This window comes from Melospiza melodia, chromosome 4, assembly GCF_035770615.1.
Source record: "Melospiza melodia melodia isolate bMelMel2 chromosome 4, bMelMel2.pri, whole genome shotgun sequence".
Lineage (NCBI taxonomy): Eukaryota > Metazoa > Chordata > Aves > Passeriformes > Passerellidae > Melospiza > Melospiza melodia.
This window is the reverse complement of record NC_086197.1, coordinates 21,144,791-21,170,031: the sequence shown is the minus strand read 5'-3', so window position 1 is coordinate 21,170,031 and position 25,241 is coordinate 21,144,791. Positions and strand designations below refer to the sequence as shown.

At 46.8% G+C, this 25,241-nt stretch overlaps 2 protein-coding genes across 2 annotated transcripts; one reads left to right on the top strand and one right to left on the bottom strand.

Annotated features, from left to right (window-relative positions):
- Positions 1-433: 433 nt before the first annotated feature.
- MED21 (mediator complex subunit 21) lies at positions 434-4,492 on the bottom strand. Its single transcript, XM_063154186.1, has 4 exons — positions 4,399-4,492; positions 4,004-4,118; positions 3,680-3,780; positions 434-1,549 (listed from the first exon to the last, which is right to left on the bottom strand). Exons 1-4 carry the CDS (start codon positions 4,438-4,440, stop codon positions 1,373-1,375), a joined length of 435 nt encoding a protein of 144 aa, XP_063010256.1. The 5' UTR covers positions 4,441-4,492; the 3' UTR covers positions 434-1,372.
- A 1,110-nt stretch (positions 4,493-5,602) lies between these two features.
- Positions 5,603-24,071, top strand: TM7SF3 (transmembrane 7 superfamily member 3). The gene is made up of 12 exons (XM_063154184.1): positions 5,603-5,711; positions 11,721-11,875; positions 13,665-13,815; positions 15,364-15,484; positions 16,234-16,405; positions 16,699-16,876; positions 18,135-18,221; positions 18,622-18,702; positions 19,415-19,567; positions 20,619-20,716; positions 21,281-21,443; positions 21,900-24,071. Exons 1-12 carry the CDS (start codon positions 5,642-5,644, stop codon positions 22,160-22,162), a joined length of 1,692 nt encoding a protein of 563 aa, XP_063010254.1. The 5' UTR covers positions 5,603-5,641; the 3' UTR covers positions 22,163-24,071.
- The last annotated feature ends 1,170 nt before the right edge of the window (positions 24,072-25,241 follow it).

The following is a 25,241-nucleotide window of genomic DNA, read 5'->3' as shown; positions in this document are numbered from 1 at the left end:
CAGAATCTGATAGTACAAGAGTTCCACAACAGCAGATTAAATTTATGACTACAGATAAGCACATTTCATAAAATATTATTAAGCAATTAAACATCAGTCTCATTAAGTACTTACAGTTGTAGTATTTGTTACAGGTAGGAACACCTTTGTCATTTTTAATCCTTAAAAGACTGTGCTGTGCTACACTTGTTGCATGCTAAAGGCATTTTTGAATTGCTCTGATTTGTCTGGGTGCATTAGCAATATGTGTAACTTTCAAGTCCATGACAGTGTGGTCAATATATAGAGAAACAGGTGGTTTTGATCAGGAAATGAGCAGATGTTATGTGGCAGCAAACAACACCCTGCAATAACAAGGCTGGTAACTCAAAACAACAAAAAATGAGCAAGTTTATCCCCAAGTTCATGCTTTGAACACTACATTAGCTGCTGGTTTGGTGTTGGGTTTTTATTTCAAATATCATAAGAGACACTAGTATTCCTCTGGTCCTACAACAAAGAGCAGAAATTCACTGTGTGGCTGAGTGTGTGAAGATAAATACACCTCTGTAGAGCACCTTGGGGACAACAGGAATCTTGCTGCTTATGATCACAGCATTCATACAGCAGCCACTGCTTACACTGAAAAGCAACTTTATGTAATAAGCTATCTTCAGTTTTCTCACTGCTGATTTTTATCCAGTCATCCAATGCTTCCTCATCACTGCCTGCTTTAGAGGCACTCACCAGTTGCCAAGAAAATACAGAAAAGCAGTAAAAGCAGAGAAATAGCACAAGCAAGAGTGTCAGTGGCAACAATGGACTCAAAGGCTCATTACAAACAAGAAATGTCAATATCAGACACCTGCAGGTTTATTTCTTTGTAAATGCGATGCCAATGACACGAACAATCACTCTGTAAACATCAGAGTTTACTTATCCTTTCCTATGCTCTGTAAAGGGTGCTAAAGCAGCCAATCAACGTTACCAGTGCTGTTAATTAAAACATGACCATCACTGCATTCACAGCACTGACTCCAGGGAACTCTGGCCAACTCCTACGTGTCTGAGGCTTACAAAAAAAACATACCACGACCATAGTGGGATTAACTTATACAAATACTTGTAATAGGTAACAAATTCTATCAAAGTCATATTTGTGAACAGAAAACTCGTTTTAAATCAAAGAAACATCAATCCACGCCGATCCGTAATGGAGCCCCTGCAGAAGCGTGTCTCACACAAAACCCGCAGCCGAGCTGCCCAAAGCCGCCGCTCCCGCCGCGGAGCCGAGCGCGGGCACCCCGCGGGAGGGCCGGGCCAGCCCAGCCATTGCCGGGGTACCCAGAGGCGTTCCCGAGGCTCTCGGGCAGGGCCGCGCTGCCCCCTGGCGCTACGAGTCGGGCAGGGGCTGGCTGTGGGTGCCGCTGCGCGTCTTCAGCTGCGACTGGGCGATGTCGGCCAGGGCGCTCTGGATCTTCTCGAGCAGCACATCCCCGCGGTACACCACCTCCTCCAGCCGCGCCGCCGCCTCGTGGTTCTCCTCCTCCAGCCGGTGCAGGCTCGCAGCCTTCAAAGCAAAACCGGGATCATGCCCACAGATTTTTGGCTGTTTATGTATTTTTCATATATTTGTACCTCTGGATACTACTATCACATAGTCCTAGTGTTCTTCCTACCGTTTCCCTCTAGAACAATAAGCTAAACCTTCTAATGCATACTTGGAACTCTGTTCAGTCTTATTCTTATGAAGAAGCTTGACTGGGATGTTTTGTTTTCCAACCAGAATCTGGGAACACTCAAGAAATGGGGCAAAGAAGCCCCTGGAACAACTCCAATGGGGCAGAATGCAGGGAAAACTACCTAACCAACGACTCTTCTAATTGGCAATATTTATTAGATATGCTAATTTGTTAAACTCACAAAATTGTAGAAATCTGATGCTGGGTGTGCCCATGACCGTTGGGACACCTGGAAGCTTCCAATAAAGGCCTGCTTTTAATTCTACTATTTTAACACTCTTTTGATATCAGGCAACAGGGAAAAGCAAGATCTTCAACAGAACCCCAAAGTGACTTTGCTACTCAAGGATACTGAGGAAACAGCTGGTGCTCCCTAAAAAGAAAAAGGTTCTCTTGTTTAATAGTTGACTGCAACTAATTCACGGATTAGAGCAGAATTTGTACTGTCAACTTCACCAGAAGGGAACTCACAAGGGGCAGGTAAATTGTGCTGAGCATTCATCTAGCAGCTCCTTTTATAATTTAAGACAAGACGCAGATCTGAAACACACACCAAGACAACTTTAGTATAAACAACTTTTTTCTAGTTTCTAATTAACCAAGTATTATCTACCACTTCTCAACTAAACCTATAGTGCATATTTGAGAGTGTTTCAAGCATCTTCATAACCATTTCTTTGAAGACTATCAGAATATTTAACACCGCACCAAATTAAGGAAGAGAAAATAAAAAAACTGGAATCCAAGTGATGGAATCCAAGCTAATTTATCTTAAAATCTTACCAGACAACCAGACAGAAAGTATCAGAAATTTTTGTGACATGAAGTTCTTCATTAAGACAGCAAGAAACTGTTGAAGTATCACCTCTAAGGAAAGCATATCCCTATGGATCACCAGCTCCTCCTTCTGGAGCACCCTGCTTTGCCCACACCAGCTGCCACTTTGATCAGACCCTGCTCAGTCACAGAATAAACTGAAATTTGTCTGCAGCAGGCATTCTATCTTCAGCTATTAAAAATGCACTTATAGGAAATTATGCTAGTGTTGACGAGGCCAATTAGGATGTTCAGCAATTACTGTGACTAGAAAAGTTCCCAAATTTCACCTCCTCTGTTTAAAACCAAACGTGATGCCACTGCCAAATCATTTCTCTTTGGCCCATTCGCTGTCAATCTTCTGTAAAACCCTTTTGAATGGTTACAGAATATCAATGCAGGTTTAAAGCTTCTAGATGAACTTAAAGGTGGTCATCAGGTTTGTATTCTACATACTTTATGCATTCCAAAAAGGAAACAATTGATGGAAATCCAGCCATTAAGAGTCATTAAAAAAAAAGATGGTTTTAATAGGTAAAATCTGTGAAACAACAGGAAAAAAAATAAAAACCAAGTTTGACTGGTTCAAAGGAAGACTCCTTGTTATTAAAAAGTGACGGAATTATTTTGTGACAGAGCTGAAGAACTTAAAGGACACCCTGCAAACTCTTTAACCAGAAACAAAGCTGAAGAGCAAAGGACTTCCATGGTGTTGGTTAGGTGGCTACAAAATGAAATGTAAGATAATATGAATTATTGCACAAGGGGAAAAAAAAGAATAAAACAATGCACAAAGCATCAGTACTGTTATATTTGTTCTGTTAATATCTGAAAAAAAAAAGGGTGAGCAGTTTCCAGTATAGTGGTGGCATGATAAACCACCTTTTTTTTTTTTACATTGCAACAGAAAATTAGGTCTAAAATATTGTTACTGATTATAATCTTATTTGGAACTAGATGCAAGTTCAGTATTTCCACTAAGTCTACAAAGAACTCACAGGCTACCCTCATGAAAAATTCAGATTTGTACTTAAATAATTTTTCAGTGATGCCATGGTTTAGTGATGAAAGAATGCATTTTAAAAAAAGGAGGAAGTTTGCCTTCAGGAGCGTTCTGATACTGGAATTAGGAAAACTCCTACCTGCAAAGCTGCTGTGGATTCTTCACTGGGCAGGGAATCTATGAGAACATCGATATCCTTGGCAGTGCGAGCGATCAGAGCTGCGAACAGCTGGGCATACTCTGCACAAAACACAGCACAACTCAGGCAATCACTCAGGGAATTACGAGAAACAAGCACAACTCTGCTGTCACAATGCTAAGCAGAAAGTGCAGCCGACATCCATAGACGATTTAACCTCCACCAGCTAAGGGGGAATTATTTGCCGAGGCCGCATTTTGCATTCCCGAGCGCACTGCCCCGCCGCACGTTTCGTGTGCAGGAGATGCGGGGAGCCGGACTCACCCTCCGTGGGGTTCACGGGCTGATCCTTGTTTATGGCCGTCTGGATGTTGCTGAAGGAGGCCGGCGGGCCGCACTGCTGCAGCACCCCGATGGCGTTACAGAACTGGTCCGCGAGCTGCCGGCACCAATTAACACGGCGTTAATCACCCTGCCCCACCGCTACAGCCGCGCTGCACAGCCGGGAGAGCCGGCTCCCGGCGCACCCGCTCCCGCCCAGCATCCCGGCCGTGTGGAGGGAGCGCAACGCACACCCGCGGCCATTCCCCCGGCCGGGGGGCTGCGGGCGGGGATCGCATCACCGCGTCCCCGCACAGGCGGCGCAGCCCGTGCCGTGCCCCGCGGCCCCGAGCGAGCGGAAGCAGCGGCCCGAAAATGGAATGTGAGAAATGCCTCACCGAGTTGACGGCGTCCTGCAGCTGGGTAAGCCGGTCCGCCATGGCCTCGCCTCAGTCTCCCCGCCGTCGCCGCCCCTGAGGCGCGGGCCCGCGGGGCGCGCGCGCCCCCTGGCGGCCGGGAGGAACGGTTGGGGGGCAGCGGGGAGACCCCGCCCGTAGCGGGGCTGGGCCGGCCTCAGCACCCTGCCCGGGGCGGCGCTGGAGTCACCGGCCCTCAGGGTGTGCAAGGGAAGGCTGGACTTGGCACTCTGTGCCACGGTCTGCTTGGCACGGCGGTGTTCAGTCACAGGTTGAACTTGATGATCTCAGAAGTCTTTTCCTACCTAAGCGATTCTGTTATTGCCATGGCCTGGGCAGCTTTTGCTGTGCAGCTGCAGCAGTCGCTCTGATCTCAGCTGAAGGCTGCAGCAGCGCTCGGGTGCTCCATTCCAGCCCCGATCTGAGCGGGGAAATGCCAGAGTGTAGTGCTCCCAACAAGCCAAATCAGAGACAGCATCCGGCCTCCAAGCCCAGGGGTTGGACAATAAATGCAATTTGTGCCAGTCGGTTTGTACCCGTCTTTCTTATCTCTGACAGCTGGGTAAAATGCCAACCTTCTCGCAGGTGGACCTTAGAGCTCATCTCTTTCCAAACTCCCGCCACTGGCAGGGACACTTTCCACTATCCCAGGTTGCTCAGAGCAACCATCCAACCCGGCCTTGGATACTTCCAGGGATGAGGGAGCCACAGCTTCCCTGTGCCAGGGCCTTGCCACCCTCACAAGGAAGAATTTCTTCTAATATCCAATCTAAACCTCAGTTTGAAGCCATTTCTGTTATCCTGTCACAGCACACCTTTGGAAATAACCCCTCTGTAGCCTTGTCACTGATGCTACGGGTGCAGCAATCATACAAATTATCCGCCCAAAGGGTTTTCCCGACGGCACGGTCGGGTGAAGATTTTGTTTCCGGGGACGTCGGGTCTCTTCACGCTCCAAAGTTAAGCCCCAAGTCCCAAACCGCCGGTCCGAACCCCACGGAGCATTTTTAGGCGTTCGCAGCTGTCACCGCGGCCAAGCGCTTCCCCCCGCACTCCCACCGCCCTTGTCGGCAGGGCCCTGCCGCAGGTGCCGGAGGGGGCGGGAGCGGCTCCATCCAGCCGGGCGGGCGGGCCCCGCCTGCGGGCCGCCCCCAGCGCCCGCCCCGCCGCAGCTGCCCGGCCTTCCCCGGCCTCAGCCCCGCTTGCCCGCTCCCTCCGCGGCGCCATGTGGATCTCGGCTCGCCCTGCGCTGCTCCTGCTGCTCATGGGGGTCCTGCGCCATGGCAGAGCCTCAGGTGAGGGCGGTGTGGGCCGGAGCGGGGGGCGCGTGGGGCTGTGGCCGCCATTAAGCGGCCGGAGGAGCCCGGCTCGTACCGGGAACCGCGGGGCTGTGCCCGGGCTTGTGTCCAGCGGCGGGAGCTTGCTGCCTGCCACTGCGGAGCCTTTTGGGGCTTGTTGCCGCTGCGGAGCCTTTTGGGGTGTCCCCAGTGCTGGCCGCTGTCCGGAGGGCGACCTGCCGCTGTCCGGAGGGATGAGCAGGAGCGCGGAGCAAAGCTGCCTGCGGCGCTGTAGAAGCGATTCGTGATTATCTTAATCTTTCATGTGGACAAGGAGAACCACCCTTTTCCCCCCTTTCCCTCCCTATCCACTTTTTTTTTTTTTTTTTAATACCTTAATTGCTGTGGGTGCCATAATTTTAATTGTTTCATGGATAATTCGGAATCATTTCAGGCGCGTCGTTGCGGGGATGCGGTACAGCTGATGCGGCTGGTGTAGGGCTGGATTCCCCGAACAGAAACAAGGTGGCATTCGCTACCTTTGGACATGAGCTTACATGACAAAGGAACCATGCTTAAAAGGAGGTTTGGTTTTGTTTGCTTGGGTTTTTCCCCCCTGACCGGGTACAGGTGTGCATAGGTTCCCACCACCCTAATGGACGGTGGGTTGAAAACACTGTCGCTATAAAACTAGGGAAAGGAGCAAAAGCTAGAATTTGCAGCTTGATTCCTAAACTTACTTTTTGTCTGTACTGATGTAATCTGACTTTATTTGGCACGGGCTTTTTTTGTAATTTCCCTACGTTCCTGCATGTGACTAAAATAGGAGTCCAGAGTTAAATGTGCTATAATAAGTATAGTTTGGGAAGATTTACAGTCACTTTTTTTTTTCTGGTTAAATTCTTATCTGTTTAAATAAAGGAAAAAATAAACAGTTTCCTCTCAGAGATAATTCAGAGATAAGCAATCAGTCCTTTGTATCAGGGCTGATGTAAGCCTCCTCCTCTTAGGTTTGCTTTATTTTTATACTTGCTTCTAACCATAGACTCATAGAATGGTTTGGGACCCTAAAGCTCATCTCATTTCAACCCCCCTGCCATGGTCTAGAGGACACCTTCCACTAGACCAGGTTGCTCAATGCCCCACCCAACGTGGCCTTGAATGAATGAAGCTTAATTGTCCCAAAGGAGACTCTTGGGATAATTTGAAGGGCTGCAGGACAGCATTTGGAACCAGTTCCAGGTGTGGGAGGCTTCTCTCTGCCCAAGTCTCATGCCCAAGATCCTAATGGAGAGCCAAGTAATCACTGTTTCTTGCAGGACCTAAAAGCTTTGGCTGGGCACCTGATGGTCACAAGCAGGTGTGAGAATGAAAGCTCTGCTTTTACACCTTGATGTCCTTGAGATAACTTAAAGGATGCTAACTAGCAGTTTGTCTCCTGGACTTGATGAAAATGGGTCATGTGTTGAGTAATTTTTTTACAATATGTAAAAAGGTAAAGCAACTATGAGACTAAGCAAACTGCTTTGCCTCGAAGGAACCTGTTGCTGTTTTTCCTTGCAAGATTGAGGGTGGAGGGGGAAAGTATTTCCCTCGTGAAAATCTAATAAGCTGTGTAATTTGTGTACCAGAGTCTAGCTGATCATTAGGGCCTTTAAACAAGGCCACTTGCTTAATGGTTCACTGATTTGAAATTGTCTTGTGCTTATTCAGTTGTGGACACCCACTTTGCAGGGATGGGCTCTGCTAACTCCTAATCCTTGAAGATCCTGTTTCATTTTGAAAGTGCTGATTAGTAAAATCTTTGCATGATGGCCTGTGTTACCTCTCTGGTTTTCTGATGGGCTGCAGCCCCTCAAACTTGGTCTTTGTGCAGAAGTGTTTCATACGTTGTGTTTGTTGCCTTCCAGGGAGCTCTGCCTTCCTGAGGAGGAGTTCAACTGGCTGTGTTTGCTACATCCCAAGGGGGCTCTTTAGTTTTGGAAAAACTAAAGTGAGTTTATACTGTAATCAGGACTGAGCGGTGCTTTTGTAAAGGGAACTTATCTGGGTGAAACTTGTTTGTGCCAACTGTTTAGTCTATGCAGAGGTGATGCTTTAGAAGTTCACACAAAACTCTTCCCTCACTATTGAGGCTGTAAAGACCTCTAGCCTGGTGAGCAGAATAGTCCTCTGGGATGGGAATGGTGCAGATGGTGACAAGCCACATTCTTGGTGTGGTGTCATCTGCTTTAAGCATCAAGCTGTTCTAAGCATGAGTCTCAGTACACACAGAGTCAAAGTTCAGAAGCTTTCAGAAGTGTTCCTGCTTCTTTTGGGAGCTGGGTAGGTGCTGTATTTTTGGGGGGTTCAGTAGTGAGGGAAGACAGACCCTGTAGCCAGACTCCCGTGATCTGGGTCTGCATGGCCTTACAGGTCTGATAGGATATGGCTCCAGGCTTTATTCTGTTAAGTAACTGTATGCTAATGTTTTTCTTACTCAAACTGGTTGTTGGTCTGAGCTTGCACTTCATCTTCATTAAATGTCTTCATGTGACTACTTGTTGTTGTACTCCTGCGCTGGAAGGTTCTCCTTAGCTCCTGGAGTTTGCTTACATCAGGTTGTTTGGCATATCCACTGCAAGGTGCTCAGCACCCAGTAGAAATGTGTTTTCTCTGCCTGCACAGAACCTCTCTGAGGGGGAAGCAGAGTGTTTGAGCACAGTTCTGCAGGTGAAGACTGTTCTGTATAGGCAGCAGGGGCATTTCTTCAGTTGTGTTTCTTACTGGAAATTGGACTGCTAGGTCTAATCAAGAACCTTGTGTGGTTAACTGCTCCGTGGTGGTGTGGAGTGACACTTGGCTATGGGAGCTGGAAATGTGGTTTACTCAAAGCACCAGAGCAGCCAAGAGCTTGGCACTGAATCAGCACAATGGAAACAGTTAAAACTGGGTGTAGCCTGTTGGGGAAACTGTGTGTCACAGGGAAGGGATAAAAAGTGCCGAGGCTCTGGAATTGTTTTGTCTTGTTTTGAGTTAGGAATAAGGACTTTTGATCTCAGAAGAGTTTCAGGAGGTTCTATTTCTTTGCTGTCTTTACTGGCTTTGCCCTTCATGTGAGAGAGGAGGTAGTGTGAGGTGACAGAGTGGGCTGTTTGCTCTGTTCACCAGTGCTGTGTGCAGGACTAACTGTGCTCCAGTTCTGGTGCTCTTTATGGAGTAATACACGCTCAGTGCTCCATCTCTGCTCTGCTGCTGCTCGGTTTCAGCAATGCTGACTTCCTTTCACCATCTGTGCAGTTGATAAGCTCTGTAATAGTTTGGGTTCCTCTCGTGTATCTAACCCAAAGTTACTCTGATGTGCAGTGACTGTTACAGTCCTTCCTACAGGGCAAGGAAGAGAGCATAGCCTGACATCTTAGAGTGCTTCCACACCTTCACTGTTGGAAGCAATACAAAAGTTGGGATGCCTGGATTTTGCTCCTGTCTCTGTTTCTGACTTGCTGGATCAACTCTCTCACTTGTGAGATGGTGTTAAATGTGCTGCTGGTCCTGCAGACCTGCCTGGTGGGCCATCTCAGCTCAAGCTTGCCCAAAGGAGAAGGTTGCACACTGTGACCAGCACTACGTGGTCACTGAGGTCTTTGTGTCCAAAGGATGTTTGACAAGACTGAGCTCTCTGTGCTCAGGGAGTCTAATGCCTGTCTGGTATTAGAATCAGAGAACTGGTGATAGCAATAGGCCTGTTGAATTGTGAGTTGATTAATTTAATTAATCTTGCTCACCACCTTCCCTTTCTGTCTCAGTGCACCAGTAGTGACAAATGACAGAGATGAAGGCTGGAAGGGTGCTGTGGTGTGCAGCTGTGGAGCAATTGCTCTTCCAAAAACTTCTTAGAAGGTTCTGTTGCTCTGCAGTGTTCATCCTCTTTTAGGCCTGGCTGGAAGTGTGGCTCAAGAAGCCTGTGAACAGCAAGCCTGACAAGACTTGTCTGATGGGTGTAGATGTTCTTCACCCTGCTCTTTGCCCAGACTTTGGGATAACGTGTGTCACATGTGCTGTTCTTGGAGCAGTTATGCAAACAGAAAGCAATATAGAGCACCATACCTTAATTCACCACGCTAATTAAACTTGAGAGAGTGCCTCTGACATTTAGAGTCTCATGATCACGCTAAAGTAGTGGCTGTGTGTCCTGCTGACGAATCTGTCCTTATTTATGCAGTGGCCCCTGGGTATGGGTGCCGAGTGGAGGTGAGAAACAAGGCGGAGCAATGCAGCTTTTTCCCCTTGATGTAGATCACACTGAGAATGTCTATGGTCTCAGCTTTTTTCTCAAAGAACAAAAGTGTGAATGTCTTGTGGTTCAGGAAGCTCTGCTAAAGTTTTTAAAGATCAAAGAAAAATATTCTTTGTGAATTGTCAGCATTCACTGTAAATTTCTGAATGTATCAATATACAGTCTGTGCCTTCTGAATGCTTTTCTTTAGCATTCATATTGCTACTTGCATTTGTGATAGAACTTGAGCTAGTGAGGAAGGATCAGAGGATTTCTGAATGCTGCTCAAGGGACTCTGAAGAATCAGAAACTGAAGGATGCACAAAGTTTTTTTTGCAGCTTTAATTTTACATTACCGTGTGAAAAATCGATGCAGAAGCTTCTACCTTAACACAAATTGCAGATGATGGAGGAGAAAAATGGAGCATCTTTCTTTCCTCACAAGTGTTTTATGAACCCCCATATTTTAGCTGAGGCTTTATTGGTGATGCAGTACTGGTATTAATTGAATTTTGGGACTGAGCATGTAGGGGTTGAAGTTCCTTCCCTCACTGTGTATGGAGTGGAGGAGGCATAACAGCTCCCCTCTGTTAACATATCAGGAGGCCAAAAACCTGGCCAATCATGCCAGTTCTTGGCAGAAGAGAGAAAAGTAACAGGAAAGCAGTCAGAGGGTGCTGGGTATAGTTTCAGGTAAGTAAACTGTCACCCTCCCTGTGGAATGGGAGCCCCTCAGTGTCACCAGCAAGTGTCCCTCGGATGGTGCTGCTGGTGACTCTGTGTTAGGGAACTCGGCAGTACCAACCCTTTCCACCAGAGGCAACTTCATTGAGGAAGTGTTGTGTTCAGGCTTGATAAGTTTGGGGTCTGTTTGGGTACAGAGGCAGGCAGAGGAATTCAGGGAAAAGCCTGGAAGGCATTGTGCAGCCTGGCTGCAGCCACCAACCAAAGAGCATCTTGCGGCTTCGGTGTGGCTGCTTTGCTTTCCTCCCTTGGCATCCCCTGTCCCTGCAGCACGGGGAGAAGCCAGGCTTGCTTGCAGGACTTGAATGACAAGCCAAAGCTGATTCTCAAAGATCTTGTATCCTAGTTCATGTGGTTCTCTTTAAATTAAAATGACAGTGGATCATGGGGTTATGCTCATTGAAAGAAGAAATGGTCTGGGTTGTGTCTAGGAAAAATTAGTCAGATTTTTTGGTCTAGAGATGGGGATGCAGCAGTCCTGATGATTAAAAACTGGCAGTGAAAAATGTGGAATAGCTGAAAGTGGGTAAACATATGTATGTAAACTACAGATTTGACTCTGTCTTCTGGAACTTGACTTCAATTCCCATGGTTTGTAGGAATTCACCTGAAAAGTCTGGTGGATATTGTGCAAGTTGGCTGGCTGCTACAAACATACCTGCCTGTATTTGCCAAAGATCAGGCAGTCCTCAGTATCTTCTCTTACTGACTTTTTACTGGAGTGTAGCTGGCTGGTTGGCTGAGCTGTATCAAATCCTTACTCCTGGCAGGAAGCTCTGTCCCTGTGCTCAGGTGAGTGCCAGGCTGCAGGGCAGGTACCCTGGCTGTGTCTGCAGGTACAGCTCTGTGTGCAGCAGTCTCTGAAAGCTTGGTACAGCTCACAGGATGAGAGCAGCACAAAGCAACATCCTGCTCTGCTCCCAGCTGATTAATACTGGGCTGCTGGAAACTTCCAGGCTTCCCTGGTAATTGCTTCCCTCTGGACCAAAAAAAAACCCCTGTATCTTCCTTTTTTTTTTGTAATGCAGGTCTTCTTGAGCTCTCCTTGGGAAAATTCAGAAATGTGCTACTTAACCAGACCAATCCAGTGGAGGCTGTAATCAGGAACATCGCCAGCAATGTGACTGTGGTTATTTTTCAAGTGCATGCCCAGCAGAGTGATGTGGTGATATCCTTTGATAAGGTAAGAGTGTCACTTGTGTTAAGTGCTGCCTGTCTTTCAACAAACACTTGGCTCTGGTACATGTAGGACTAATGGACTGAAGCTGTATAAATAATGTCTTTTACCTGCTTGGCTTTTAGGCAGTGTTACTGTAGTTTCAGAAATCCTTTCTCATTCTTATATGTCATAGCTGCTATTTTGAAAGACTGAATGCCAAAGGAATGTCAGAGCTGGCTTGAAAATGTTTCAAGGCTCTTTATTTGGTGGCAGTGGTGCTTTTTGTCATGTGGCTCTACTGACTGTTGTCCACCAGCTTGTCACATTAAAACCAGATTTGTGTAAGTGTTTGCCAGATGCTCCATACATGATCAGTTTGGGATGTTTAGTTGTCTGCTGTTCCCGTGGCTTGGATTTAACCACTGCAGATATAATGTGTCGTTATCCCAGCTCCTTGTCCTGAATCTAATCCTCCTTTGGTAACTCATGGAGAAATTCCTCTACATTACTCCAGTGAAAGCTGCTACTTCTAGCAGTAGAAACATTCCTGCTGCTGTACCCTGCATCCCAGTAATGATGGGACAAAATGAGTCAGTAAAATACTGATTTTTGTTGTGGTGGTGCTGGGATTTGAATACCACATGGACTAAGCTGAAGGTGGTAGATGGAGATCTGAAAGCTGCAATCCAGTTCCCTTCTCTCCAGCAGCATCTTTGAAATCAGAATATACTGAGTGCCAAGAAGTAGCCTGGGAAGCTTAGAAGATGTAGACCTGTAACACAAGTCACCCAGCTCAGCCATCCTTGTACTGGTGAAACAGCCAGGATTACAGGGCTGAGACATTACTGTTAGACCTGTTCAGTCTTTGCTTGCCATGGGCAGAATCCTCTGCTGCCAGTTCAGATCCTCTTTGCATTCAGGGGCCTTACCAGGCCCAGGGCAGAGATGCATAAATGCAGCTGTACTGCTTTTAGGGCTGGCCTGCCTCTAGAAATATGAAATTGAGCCAGATCTTAGTCTGCCAGGTCCAATGTGCATCCTTGCAGCATTGCCTTGGATAACTGTGGCTGTCTTGGCCAAAGGCACTTTCCATGCTGAAAATGTGGCTGCAGGTCAACTGGCTGTTCCAGCTGTGAGACTGTGATACTGTCATTGCTGCTTATCTTTCCCTAAGAGCTCTGGTTATGGAAGGGATGGTGGTGCTGGGGATTGGGTCAGTAGTTGGCCTGGCCCCAAAAACACCTGGCATTGCTAGTGTTAAGGCAGCTGTCATACAGTCATGTCCATTCTGGTGGAGATAGGAAGGTGCTTCTGTATGCTGGTTGCCAGAACACTTCCTTGCTGCCATCTCACAACATTTTGTGAGGGATACTCCAGTTCTTTTACATTTGTACTAGTCAATCCATTGCCAGATCTACTAGCTGGATTTTGCTGCAACTTGCTTGTGATTATCAGCTCTTTAGTAGTCCCACGCTTGTCACTTGGGTTTTTGAGCCTGAGCCAGGCAGTGTGTGGTGTCAGAGCTCCCTTTTTTCACCAGCTAGGGATGCCATCCAGAGGGACCTTGAGAGGTTGAGAGGTGGGCAGACCTCAAATAGTTCAGCAAGGCCCTACATGTGGAGCTGGACAGTTACAAGCACAAATACATTTTGGGCAGAGCCTGATCTGTTGTAACCGGCACAGCTGTATGTGCCTGGCAGGTTTGTGGCAGGAATAGCCTCCTGTGATGTTATCAAATACAGGAATGTTATCCAACTGTGATAGGAATCGTCTGAAGAAGAACTGTTTGTTTCTGTCACTCGTTTCTGCGCAGACCCCGTCGGTGAACAGCTCGGGAGTCGGGGTGGACAGAGGGCTGGTGTCCGTCCTGCGGCCGGAGCAGACGGTGTGCACGTGGTACCTGCGCGCCCTGGCTGCCGGCCAGGTGCTCAGCACCGCCATCTCCATCCCCTACATGGAGAGAGGTACGTGCTCAGGCCGTGCCAGCTCTGCCCAGGCAAGGCATCTGGGCAATGAAGTGCTGGCCTTTCAGTCCTACATGGTGGAAATCTGATGGAGATAGCAGAAATTCTTTTGAAAAGGTTTTTATTGTCACTGCTGAATTGTGAGTTGTGTGTTGGAGGTACTCTATGGTCTTGCTATGACTTAAGCCTTAGAATAGAAAACTGCTGTGCATGGGATTATGGAATCACAGATCTGTTTGGATTGGAAGGGGACCATAAAGCCCATCCAGTTCCACCCTCCTTTGCCATGGGCAGGGACACCTTCCTCTACCCCAGGTTGCTCAGGGCCCCATCCAGCCTGGCCTTGGACATCTCTGGGCACCCTGTGCCAGGGCCTCACCACCCTCACAGGGAAGAGTTTCTTCCTCATATTGATGCCTTGAGAGGCTGAACCTGGAACAGAGACTAGACAGAGCTAAAGGAATAAAGTAGGTATTTATTGAAAGGCCTTAATAGATATACCTTGGGCAGTAGAAGACCCTGGCCAGACCTACACCCAAGATGGACCCAAAATGGTCACAAAATGGATGACTGGTCACGAGGTCTCACACTTCTATAAGTTTTGGTCCATTTGCATATTGGAATTAATTGTCCAATTATAGCTTGAGGTTATGAAGTCCCATCCTCCTTGTTGCTCTTTTCAGTTCTCCATTGTTGATACTTTCTAGAAACTTGTAATGGTTGTCTTTGGTCTCAGGTTGGAAAGAGATTGTTTTGTCTACCTACCCTGCAAAGAGAACTTACTGACACCTAATATGAAGCTCAGAGCTACACACCTAGGCAGCAGAGAATCTGAAAAATATGAAAGCTGAAACCCAACCCATCAATATCCAATCTAAATCTACCTTCCTTCAGCTTAAAGCCATTACCCCTTGTCCTGTCGTCCCTAGGCCCTTGTAAAAATTCCCTCTCCAGCTTTCTTGTAGGCTCCCTTCAGGTATAGGAAGGCTGCTGGAAGGGTCTCCCCAAAGCCTTTTCCAGGTTGAACAACCCCTACTCTGAACCCTGATCATAGGAGAGGTGCTCCATCCCTCTGATCATCTTCATATTCCTCCTTTGGACTAACTCCAGCAGGTCCACATCCTTCTTGTGTTGGGGTGGGGTCCTGCCGGAGCAGACTGGAGGGGCAGGTCCCCCTGCCCATTCCTCTTTGCATGCAGGATGTTGGTGTCTGTCTGGGCTGTGAGCACACATTGCTGGGTCATGTCAAGCTTCTCATCAGCCAACACTCCCAAGTGCTTCTCCTCAGGGCTGCCCTCAATCCCTTCCCCACCCAGCCTGTGTTTGTGCTTGGCATTGCCCTGAGCCATGTGTGCAGGACCTGGCAGGAGCTTGTATCCTTCCATTCCAACACTCCAGTCCCTGGAGTCACCCATGTGTGGGGACCTGTCACAGGCTGCAGTGAAACCCTTTTGCTGCCTGCAGGGCCAGAACCTGATGATTTTCTGTGCTCTGCAAGTGGATTGTGCCTGCAAGTGTTTAACTGCAATTATGTTCTCTGTGTTCTAGATCCTATTCCTGGGGGCTGCAATCTAGAATTTGACTTGGAAGTGGATCCAAATATTTACCTGGACTACACGTTGGTTGATATACACATCAAGTTTGCCCCTGCAAACTTGGGATATACCAGGTGTGTGGAGAATTTTAGTGCACTGAGCAAGGCCTTCTGTCCAGTGTTGACCAAAAGGTTAAAATAAGACCCTGCTGTAACAGCTGAACCATCCAGCTGCTGGCAGGATTCTTGTTTGCTGCAACAAATGTAAATGGGGAAAAGGAGGAGGGGAAGAGGTACTGCATGAGGGAGATAAAGGTTGAGAGTTACATCTTGTGGGGGAGGTTATGCAACTTCAGAAATGAAAGCAGTCAGTAAATACTGGATCTTTCCATTCCCTGTAACAGCTTAATTTGTTTGGGAAGCAATTGTATGTTACAGCCAGTTTTGTTTCTTTCCTAGTACTAAAGCACGATAATGATCCAGAGTTTTGTTTAACTTGAGACTTCAAGTTAAAAGGTGTTTTTTCCTGAGTGGTGCCTGGTGTCACAAGTGATAGGCAGGGAATGGAGAAGACTCTTCAGAACTGCATGGAAAGACAAACAGTAGTGCTGTGGTCTTTGGCTGTTGTGGCCTCCTGGAATTCTCGTTATGGCAATTCATAGGACACCTCTGTAAGTGTAAAGGCAGGTACCAGCACAGCCACCACCTGTGCCAGGGTGCTTCTGTGTGATGCTGCTGTGCCCTGTGCTCACAAATACAGTCCAGCTCTGAGTTAGCTGCTGGTGTGCACCTCTGAAGAGTAGAGGCACACCCTGGGGACAGGTAACTGCTGAAAACTGATGTTGAGGTGTGGGGCCTTGTGGCTGGTGTGTTTTTCCTTGCAGAGGAGCAAGCCCCCCCTCCTGTGACTCAGGGACTGGGCAGAGCTCCCGCTGGCGGCTGCGCTACGATGTGTACCAGTACTTCCTGCCCGAGAGCGACCTGGCCGAGATGGCGCTCATGAGCCACATACGGAAAATGTCCGGGGTGCGCAGCGTCAGAGCCAACGGCATCAAGGTGAGCCCCTAGCACTGGGTGCCAGCCACATGGCAGTGGGGCTCTCTTGTTTTCTCCTCCCCTGTGCTTCTCTTCCTGCAAGCTCCCTGGCCCTGCTGGGGAGTGGAATGGCAGCCTTGCCTGCCTCGGAGGCTGGACCTGGGTCAGTAGGCTGGTAGGGAACCTGAACTGTGCCCTCAGGCAGGGAGGAGCAAAACAGGAGTGGGAGAATCTTCTCCCCTGACAGAAAACAGTAGTGCTGGAGGGAAGGGTTCCATCCTGTGAGCCTTTAACACAGATATTTACTTTTCCAGATGCTTACGCTGACAGCTGATGACAAGACCGATGTCTACTTCTCCTCACTTCCTGGGCAAGGTGTGATCTACAATGTCATAGTGTGGGATCCTCTTTGGAACACTTCTGCTGCATACATACCTGTGCATACATATGCCTGCAGTTTTACTGACCTGGTAGATAACTGCTCTTCCCTCAGTAAGTTGGGATTTGTATGTCCTTGCCAACTCCTCTGCAGCTTCTTGTGCTCCAACATGCCAAATGTGCTTTAAGATTCTTTTTCCAACGTGTGCAGGAGATATTTGTTTTGCACTGTGTATATTTTGTTACTTTAGTGAAATCTCCTTCTTGATGAGGGAGAAAGTCTAGAATGATGAAGTAAGACTAAAGAGAACCATCAGCAATTAAATCTTTAACTTAATGGAGGTTTAATATGTGGCTTGCAAATGTAACTCTGAACTCTGTAGTGCCACCCCAGCTTTGTCCATTTCAACTGGATACATAATTTCAAATAATTTGTAGGACTATAGATGCTGGATGTGAAGCTGAGCTAATAAAACACAGACTAGATTAGCCTCCAGCCAGATTTTTCTAACTGCGCTGGTGCTAACAGGGATCCTGCAGATCTTCTGAAAGGAGGCAGTCATCTAAAATAAGAGTGAAGATAATGTCAGCAGTAGTGGAGTGACTACCAAGTCATGCTGCTTTGTACAAAGCTATATAATGATGGAATTTGTGCAGACACTGCAAATCTGCCACTCCCATTATGAATACAGAAGGGACACAAGTAATTGGTAGAATTTGGTTCATAAAGTAAGATTTGTTCTCCTTATTTTCTTTTATACTGTAACACAAGTCACTGTCAAACTCAATGTTGTCCTATGACAACGTGAGACGAGTTATCTAGGCTAAAGTTCTCTAATTCAGAGCACGTGGAAAATATAGTTTACTTTTGCAAATAGCTTAAATATAGGTAAGGAATTCAACAGAAGATGGAGGTGAGCTATAATGGGATGCTGATGATAATTTTTGTTGCATGGCAAATGTATGAGAGGGAGACAAATGGTGAAGGCTGCAGTGATTCAGCCTACAGCTGCTGCCTGGGTCACTAATCCCTTAGCATTGATTTTTACAGATGACTGGATGTCCCTTTTTTAAACCTGAGCAGACACTTTTCTGGCAAATTCATATGTGAACTATAAATAAGTTACATCTACTTACAGAAAATTTTCTTGAATAAGGAGGAGGCATTTGATTTCTTAATCAGTCTGGGACTATTTCAATGTTCTGTTGGAGATCTCACCAAGCCAACTGTTAGTTCAAGCATTGCAGATCTGACAGAGTGGCAGCTCTCAAGTTGTCAGTAAAGTTTGTGACAGCAACCTGACCATATTTTAATCTCTTTGTTGGGACTACTAGTTGGAATGCTCTACTAAACCTACCCTTCTTCTTGTAGGTAAACTCTCTACCAAAGTATTCTTCACTGCTTTTGCTGTTCTTGGTCTTTTCACCTGCTTTTTTGGACACAGATTCTGGAAAACAGGTACTGAATATTTAATAAATCTTGTTGAAACTTCATTAATGTTACTCTGTGTAACTTAGAATGATGATATTATTACCAAGATTCACTTGATAGTGATGCTGTGCCAGTTAGGCCCACTGCTTTGCTTTTATGGGCTCTGAGCCTTTCAGCTCAGAGCAGGAAGTTTTTGGGATGCAAAGAATAGAAACCTAGAACTAGGGTGCATGATGGGCAATAGAACTATAAATATGTAATTTTAGACTATCTGTAGTGCTTGAGGACACCCCTGTTGAGAACAAAATGTTGTCTGGCTCTCCTTTTGTGAGCTGCTATGTTCCTTGTTGTGATATGAAGATGTCTGAAGATCCACTGATGGGGGCTTGGTATGAAGCTTGCTAAATATTTTTTCCTTCTTCTCTAGACTTATTCTTCATGGGCTTCATTGTCGCAGCATTTGTCTTCTTTGTGTTCATTACCAGGGTAACTGGCCTTAGCTATGATGGTGAGTAAATGTGTCAGGATATCCTGTGCTCTTCCCAAACTCTTGTTGGGAACCCTTCAAGTACAACCTCAGTTGTGCTGTTGGCCAGCCACAGGAAGGGCAGCAGGGTGATGCCTGGGTGCTTGAGCTCTGATTGCCATAATACCTGAAAATGCAATGGAGTAAGTGTTCATTCCAGCATCACAGTGATGCAGAATTAATAGCTGGATTTAATTTCGGTATCTAACCAAGGAAGATTAGAGGTGTTTGGAAACTGTGGGAATTTGCAACATACTTTCTTCCTACTTTCACAATGCATGGACTTCTGTTTCAGATCAAATGTAGGTTTCATCTGTAAAGTGGAAGTAGGTTGTCTGCACCCAGCTTGTCAGACCAGACAGAATTAGTTCTTTCTGTCTGTGCCACCTCATAGAATTCCTTTTTTTGATACATGTGCAGTAGCTTGTAGCCACCTGAACTCCCTGGGAGCTCAGGGAACTGATGTGCACTGTGCCAAGGCCTCCATTCCAGCCCCCCTGCCACCCTTTCAGCAGCACATCCCCAGCTGCAGGCTGGCATCTAAGAGAACTGCATGAAGCACATTCTGGTACTTTTTTTATGTCATGCAAACTCACTGAAAAAAGCCAAACATGCATGTAAATAAAGCTGCTGAACATGTTCCTGCAGGAACTGAAGTTTCCAGAGTGCTGGAATTTTCTTTTCTCTCTTTCAGTGCGTCTTATTTTGACGGCAGTGGCTGGAATCATTGGAGGCCTGCTCTTGGTTGTGAGCTGGTGGAGATTTGGCTCTGTCCTGCTCAGCATGTTTGTGATTGGACTTGTGTTGGGATTTCTCTTCTCCTCAACGCTCTTCTTTACCCCCCTAGGTAAGCAGTGTAATCCTCTTGGTGAGTGCTGTGTTCCTGCAGGGCTGCAGAGTGAATGGCACTCTCTGGTTTATCTTACTGGGATGTTTAATGTTCCCTTTCCAGTTCTAGGAGGAATAGAGATGCACATGAAAGCTTCTTTCAGCTGTGCTGTAATTAAAAGTACTGGGGGAAAAGGTTGTTTTGCAGAGAACTTGGTGACTCTTCCTACTTAAACTGTGTGCCATGTCTGTGACACCAGCTCTGCTCCAGGCATGCACTTGCTCTCTTGTTCTCTGTCCAGAACAAATCCCAGTAGAAAATCTACAGTCTAATTTGAAGGCTTCAGGCATAAAGGCCTTAGACAAATTGCTTAAAAGCCAGTAAGCCTGCTGAGCTGGAGCCCCTCTGGGACATCAGAGCATCGGCTATTGTAATTTTCAGTCTCAGAACTTCTCCTTTTGAGGTCCGTTGGTGGGACAGTTTTTTGTTCTCCAGTCATCTATGTTTGACTCAAGCCATGATTCTCTGGTAATCCATGCAGTCCCTGGTTACTCTTCATTGAAGTGGAACAGTGACTGAGCTGGAGGTCAGCTTATCCCCTCTAGTGAACCCACAGGCCTTAGAAGGCAGGGGGAGCAAAGTTTGAGTGATTTAATTTTCCTAAAGCCCAGAAGAATTTGTTGCCTGGTGGTGTGGTGATGGCTACATTTGCACCATACTCTGGAGCCTGATGCAGATTTTTAGTTTGGAACCCACAGAGGCAACAAAACAGCTTTTTATTGGGCATCAATACTCTGGTGCTTTTAATTCTTACAAGGTGAGAAATATGTACCTTGTTAAAAATTGTTCCATGGACAAGATCCGTGCTCAACTAGGACAGTTTTTCTGTTCTTGATTAACTGTTCCAATACATCTTAAACAGTCAGGATTTGAGCTCAAAAGCTGGGTTTTCAACAATGTATTCCAGGTACTTCTGAATGTACAGAATTTTGGGGGGGAAAAAGCTGACCCCCAAACATTTGTGAAAAAGGAAATGTTTTCCTCACTGCTGAATGTGGTGTCTTGGCAGGAGACTACAGGGTCTTCCGTGATGATGTGGTGTTCTGGGTGACCTTTACCTGTGTAGCCTTGATGATTCCAGTGCTTTTTGTTGGCTGCCCAAGAATTGTAAGTAACTCTGCTGTCACCTCAATAGGAGGGAGGGAGAAGGGGGATCAGACTTCTTAATGCAAAATGTTGTCCCATGGAATATATACAGAAAACTTAGCACAGCTTTATGAAGCTCTGCACAGGGCCAGTTGCAGGCAGTTCCTGTTTAGCCCCACTTGTGCTAAATGGTCCAGAAGCAAAGGAATTACTTATTTTGCACAGAGCATCCACTAAATCCACCAGCATTTAGTTGACTTCTGCTATCTTATCAGCTTGGCTGGATAACAGGTGTGTGCAGCTGATTTATCACAGAAGAACTGATAAAAACTACAAAATACTTGTCCAGAGAAGCTGTGGCTGCCCCATCCCAGGCAGTGTTCAAGGCCAGGTTGGACAGGGCTTGGAGCAGCCTGGGGCAGTAGAAGGTGTCCCTGCCCATGACATAGAGTTGGAACTGGATAGGCTCTCAGGTCCTTTTCAATCCAGGCCATTCCATGATTCTATGCTTGTACTGTCTTAGGGAGGTGGGGAATAAAGAGTGTTCATCAGTCTCCTAAAGCTGTGGTTTTTCTCCCTGTCTAGCTGAACATCTTGGCTTCTGGAATAGTGGGCTCTTACACAGTGGTCCTGGCCATTGCTTGTTACGTCTACACAAGCCTTGCTTACATCACCTTAGACCTGCTCAGAAGGGTCCTCAACAATTACTTCAGCAGAGCTTACACCAATGTGCCTTTTCAAAGGAATGGTGAGTCCTCTGAGACTTTATTATCCTTTTAAGGAGGAATCACTGTCTCTTTGGTTCTGTTGTAAACAGAGTGAGGGTAGGAAGGGGATGGAAGGAGAACACAGTACAGTGTGAGATTTAACATCCACATGAGAAATTTTAGTCCTTCCAAAGCAGTACTGAGTGGACTTGAAGGCAGGAACCTTCCTGCAAGTGTTGTGACAAAGGCCCTTGTGAAAGGTGCTGCTCAGACCTGTGCTGGCAGCTTGCTGAGGAGTGGGCAGGCAAAGGCCTAATACAGTGGAGAGACTCTTCCCAACTCTGTGTGTCCTGGCCTCTGCATGGAGTCACTCTGGGCATCTGAGGGTGTGGGGATGATACTTGATTCCTATCTGTCACAAAGCTAGTTCAGTGTTTGTGCTTGGGAAAGCAAGGAATGTTCTGCTTTGCTACAGGAATCTGTTTCTGCTTTTCCAGACTTCATCATCCTGTCAGTGTGGGCAATGCTGGCCCTCAGCGGGGTCACTGTGCAGCTCCGCCGGGAGAGGAGTGAGGTGCCCTTCCCACCACACCCCTATCTCACCTGGAAGAGGGAAAGGGAGCGTAGAAGCACCAATGTCTTAGACCCCAGCCATCATATCCCTCCCCTGAGAGAGAGGATCCACAACAAGCTGCTGCATATCAAAGAGTTCTTCCAGAAAGACCAGCCAGCTGGGGAGAGAACTCCACTGCTTCTGTAACTTGCCAAATAACTGATGGGAATGGAGAGGGGGAACTGGGAATGGTGAGATGATTACCAGTAACCAGCCAGTGGTGCAGGGTTTACCACTGCTAATTTGTCCTGCTGAATAAGAGATTGCTGCTTGGCAGAGCAGTTCACTGTCCAGTACACTACATGCTGTTTGTGACTCCTCTGTGGCACACTCTGCCTGCTGCAACCTGCTTGTATCCAGCTGCAGAATCCTGTACTTGTAGCCAAGGACAGGCATTGATCCTGTGGGGTCTACTTTGCTGTTTGGGTACGTGGAATATCAAACAGGCCTTGGAAAGCAACCTGCTGATTGTTCCTTGCGTGTGGAAATGTCTGCTGAGGCAGTGCCCCACTCGCTCCCAAGGGTGGGCAGGCTGTCCAGCTGTGAGGGGAGGGACAGGGACTGGACATGCAAGGAGTTCTTCCAGCAGGAACTGAGCATCTCCTTCCAACAGGTACAAAACGTGTGGCTGCAGACACGCACGTTTCCAAGAAGTGTTACTGAACCTTGCAAGCTGAACTGAGAGACTTGAATTGAAACTGCACTGAGTTAACTGTTGTATGTGTGCACTGTGGGGCTTGGGAATGGGGACTGATCTGAGACAAGAAGACTTTTTCCTTTGCTTTTGGCTGGTTTTGTAGCAAGTCGGTCATCTGGTCTCTGTGCAGAGATGGCTGCTAAGAGAACACAAGAGGTTTGTCTCCCTATTTGCTTTCTGAACAGCCTGTGTCTTGTTTCTGCTCTGGTATAGTATCTTTTTTGATGGTGCTGTCATAAAAGAAAAAAGGAAATAAGCTCCTTGTAGCCAATTGTGATTTTTTTCCCCTGGAATTGGCTGAAACACTAATTATTTATTTTTAATCATCTTTTAGCTTTGCCTTTAAGGGGTGAAAACAGCATTCAGCTAGCAAGATACTGACCAGGAACCTTGCTGACTGAATGTGTTCCTTACCTATTTGAATTGCATCTGCCCAAAACAGAATCTAGTACAAAACAGATGAGGGACCAATCTCCTGTGGTGTCTTTATGCTCTTCCTCAAAATAACCCCAAGAGCCATTTTCAAATTTCAGCTGGAGCAATGTGGTTTTGGCTCATCCCAAAGACACCTGGGGCTGTTTTACCTGTGCTTGTCCCTTGTGCCCTGTCCTGGTCTCCAGTGGGGGTCTGTCATGCACTGCAGGATGGCTCAAGTCTCACATGCTGTACCATGACACAGGGTATGGTGGCTCTGCCTCCTTCTCCCTGTGTCTGAACCTTCAGTGAGCAGCTGATGCACAGTCCTGCCTGTGTGAGGTGAGTGGCTGCTCAGGTGCCTGCATGGAGCCTCCATGAGGGAATTCCCCAGGGGCAGAAGCTTAAGCTCTCAGCCACCCTTTTAAATTCTTGGTAGGAAATCTGTAAGAAAAGCTCTTGCTGAAGAAACTGGCAAAATAACTTTTTCTGGCAACTTTGTTGGAAATTAAAGCACCCTGGCATAGGTAGGAATGAATTACTTTTAAATGGCTTTTCTTTAAGGAGTGAGAGCTCAAAGACAGTGTCCAAGGTGACTGAATCCTTCTGATGTTTAGAGACAAACCCTGTCCTTGCTTGGAGCTGGACCATCTGCCTCAAACAGCAAAGCAAGGCTGCAATCCTGTGGTTTGGCTCTGGTTTCCCTGTGACACATGGGGTAAACAAGGAGCTCTTCCTGGGTCTCTGCCCATCCTCCCAGCACTCATCCTGAGCGTGTCTCTGCCATGTGCCATGGCAGGCAGCAAACCCTTCTGTGGTATAGAAATGCTCTTAAACATGTTTACCTTGGTGGGTTTTTATAACTGCTGCGATTAACATTGTGCAAGAAACGAGTTTAACTTTAATTTTCTATATCTTTTATAATAAAGATGTCTTTTCAAAGAATGGTGAAACTAAAGTGGTCTCTTTGAATTCAATGATGCTTTTACAGTTTAGCCTCTGCCTTTGATCTTGTATGAAGAGTTTGCTTTGAAAAATTTCTCTGGCCAAGGGCTGAGGTGGGGGAGCTTGCTGGCATTGCAGTGACACCCAGAGGCTGAGAGTGTGCTCTGTGCAGCCACTGAGGGAAGCCTGTGGTCCAGAGAGGCTTTTTGTTTTGAGAGCATTGTCAGATGAGGCTCTGGAGAACAAAGAAATGGTTGTCATTCCCTTCTTGCCTGAAAACTGGTCTGCACGATAGCAATCTTCTAGCAGAAGTGGGCTTTGTACTGTTTTTCTGAGATCCTGACTTGGAGATTGTATTTCCTTTTTTTGGCTCTGCCAAGAGATGGTTCAGGAATTTTCTGCCATAGTCCCTAAGGCACAGTGATTAACAGTGGTGATGATCAGAATGCATGAACTGATCCACTGTAGTGTTGAAGGGGTATTTTCAAGCCTTTTTTGTGTAACTCTTGAAATACAGGTCTCTTTCAGGTCCTGTCCAGCACAAACCCTTCTGTTTCTGTGATTCCCTTCTGTCCTTGCCTAGAGCTGTCCTTGATCTGGAAAGGCTTCCAAAAAAGAGGGAGCCCCTCCAGAGGAATCAGTAGGCTCCATCTCAAAATGTGCATTTTTCACTGAGCCTTGGAGCTTTTCATCTCTCTGCCTTCTGACCTGTCAGCAGCTGTAGGGCTGCAGTGATCTTGGCAGTGGTTTTTGGGGAGCTTTAGGGGAACTTTGGTTCCTGGTTGGTTTATCCAGTGAAGAGTCAGCATAAGAAACACTGAGCCTTTGGGTGTGCAAGGTGAGTATTGTGTTAGGTTATTGTGTCCTTACTCAGGGGCAGGAAATGCATTGATATATTGATATATCCAGATTTATTTGGATTTTGCCAATGTCCATCTGGTTGCCTTCCCCTCCCACATCCTGGATTAGTAGGCTCTAGTGTCTGAATTTTCTCTGGAAACAACAGCTCCTGTAACACTTGTGTGTTCAACAGATGCTTGTTGTTTATTCTATTTATTTTATTGCTCTCAGAGCCTGTCTGCTCCAGCCCCCAGCTCCAGGCAGCCAGCTGACTCCTGCTGAGCATGAAGGGCTTTGTGCTTCCTTCAACACTGGGATAAGTCAGCTTCA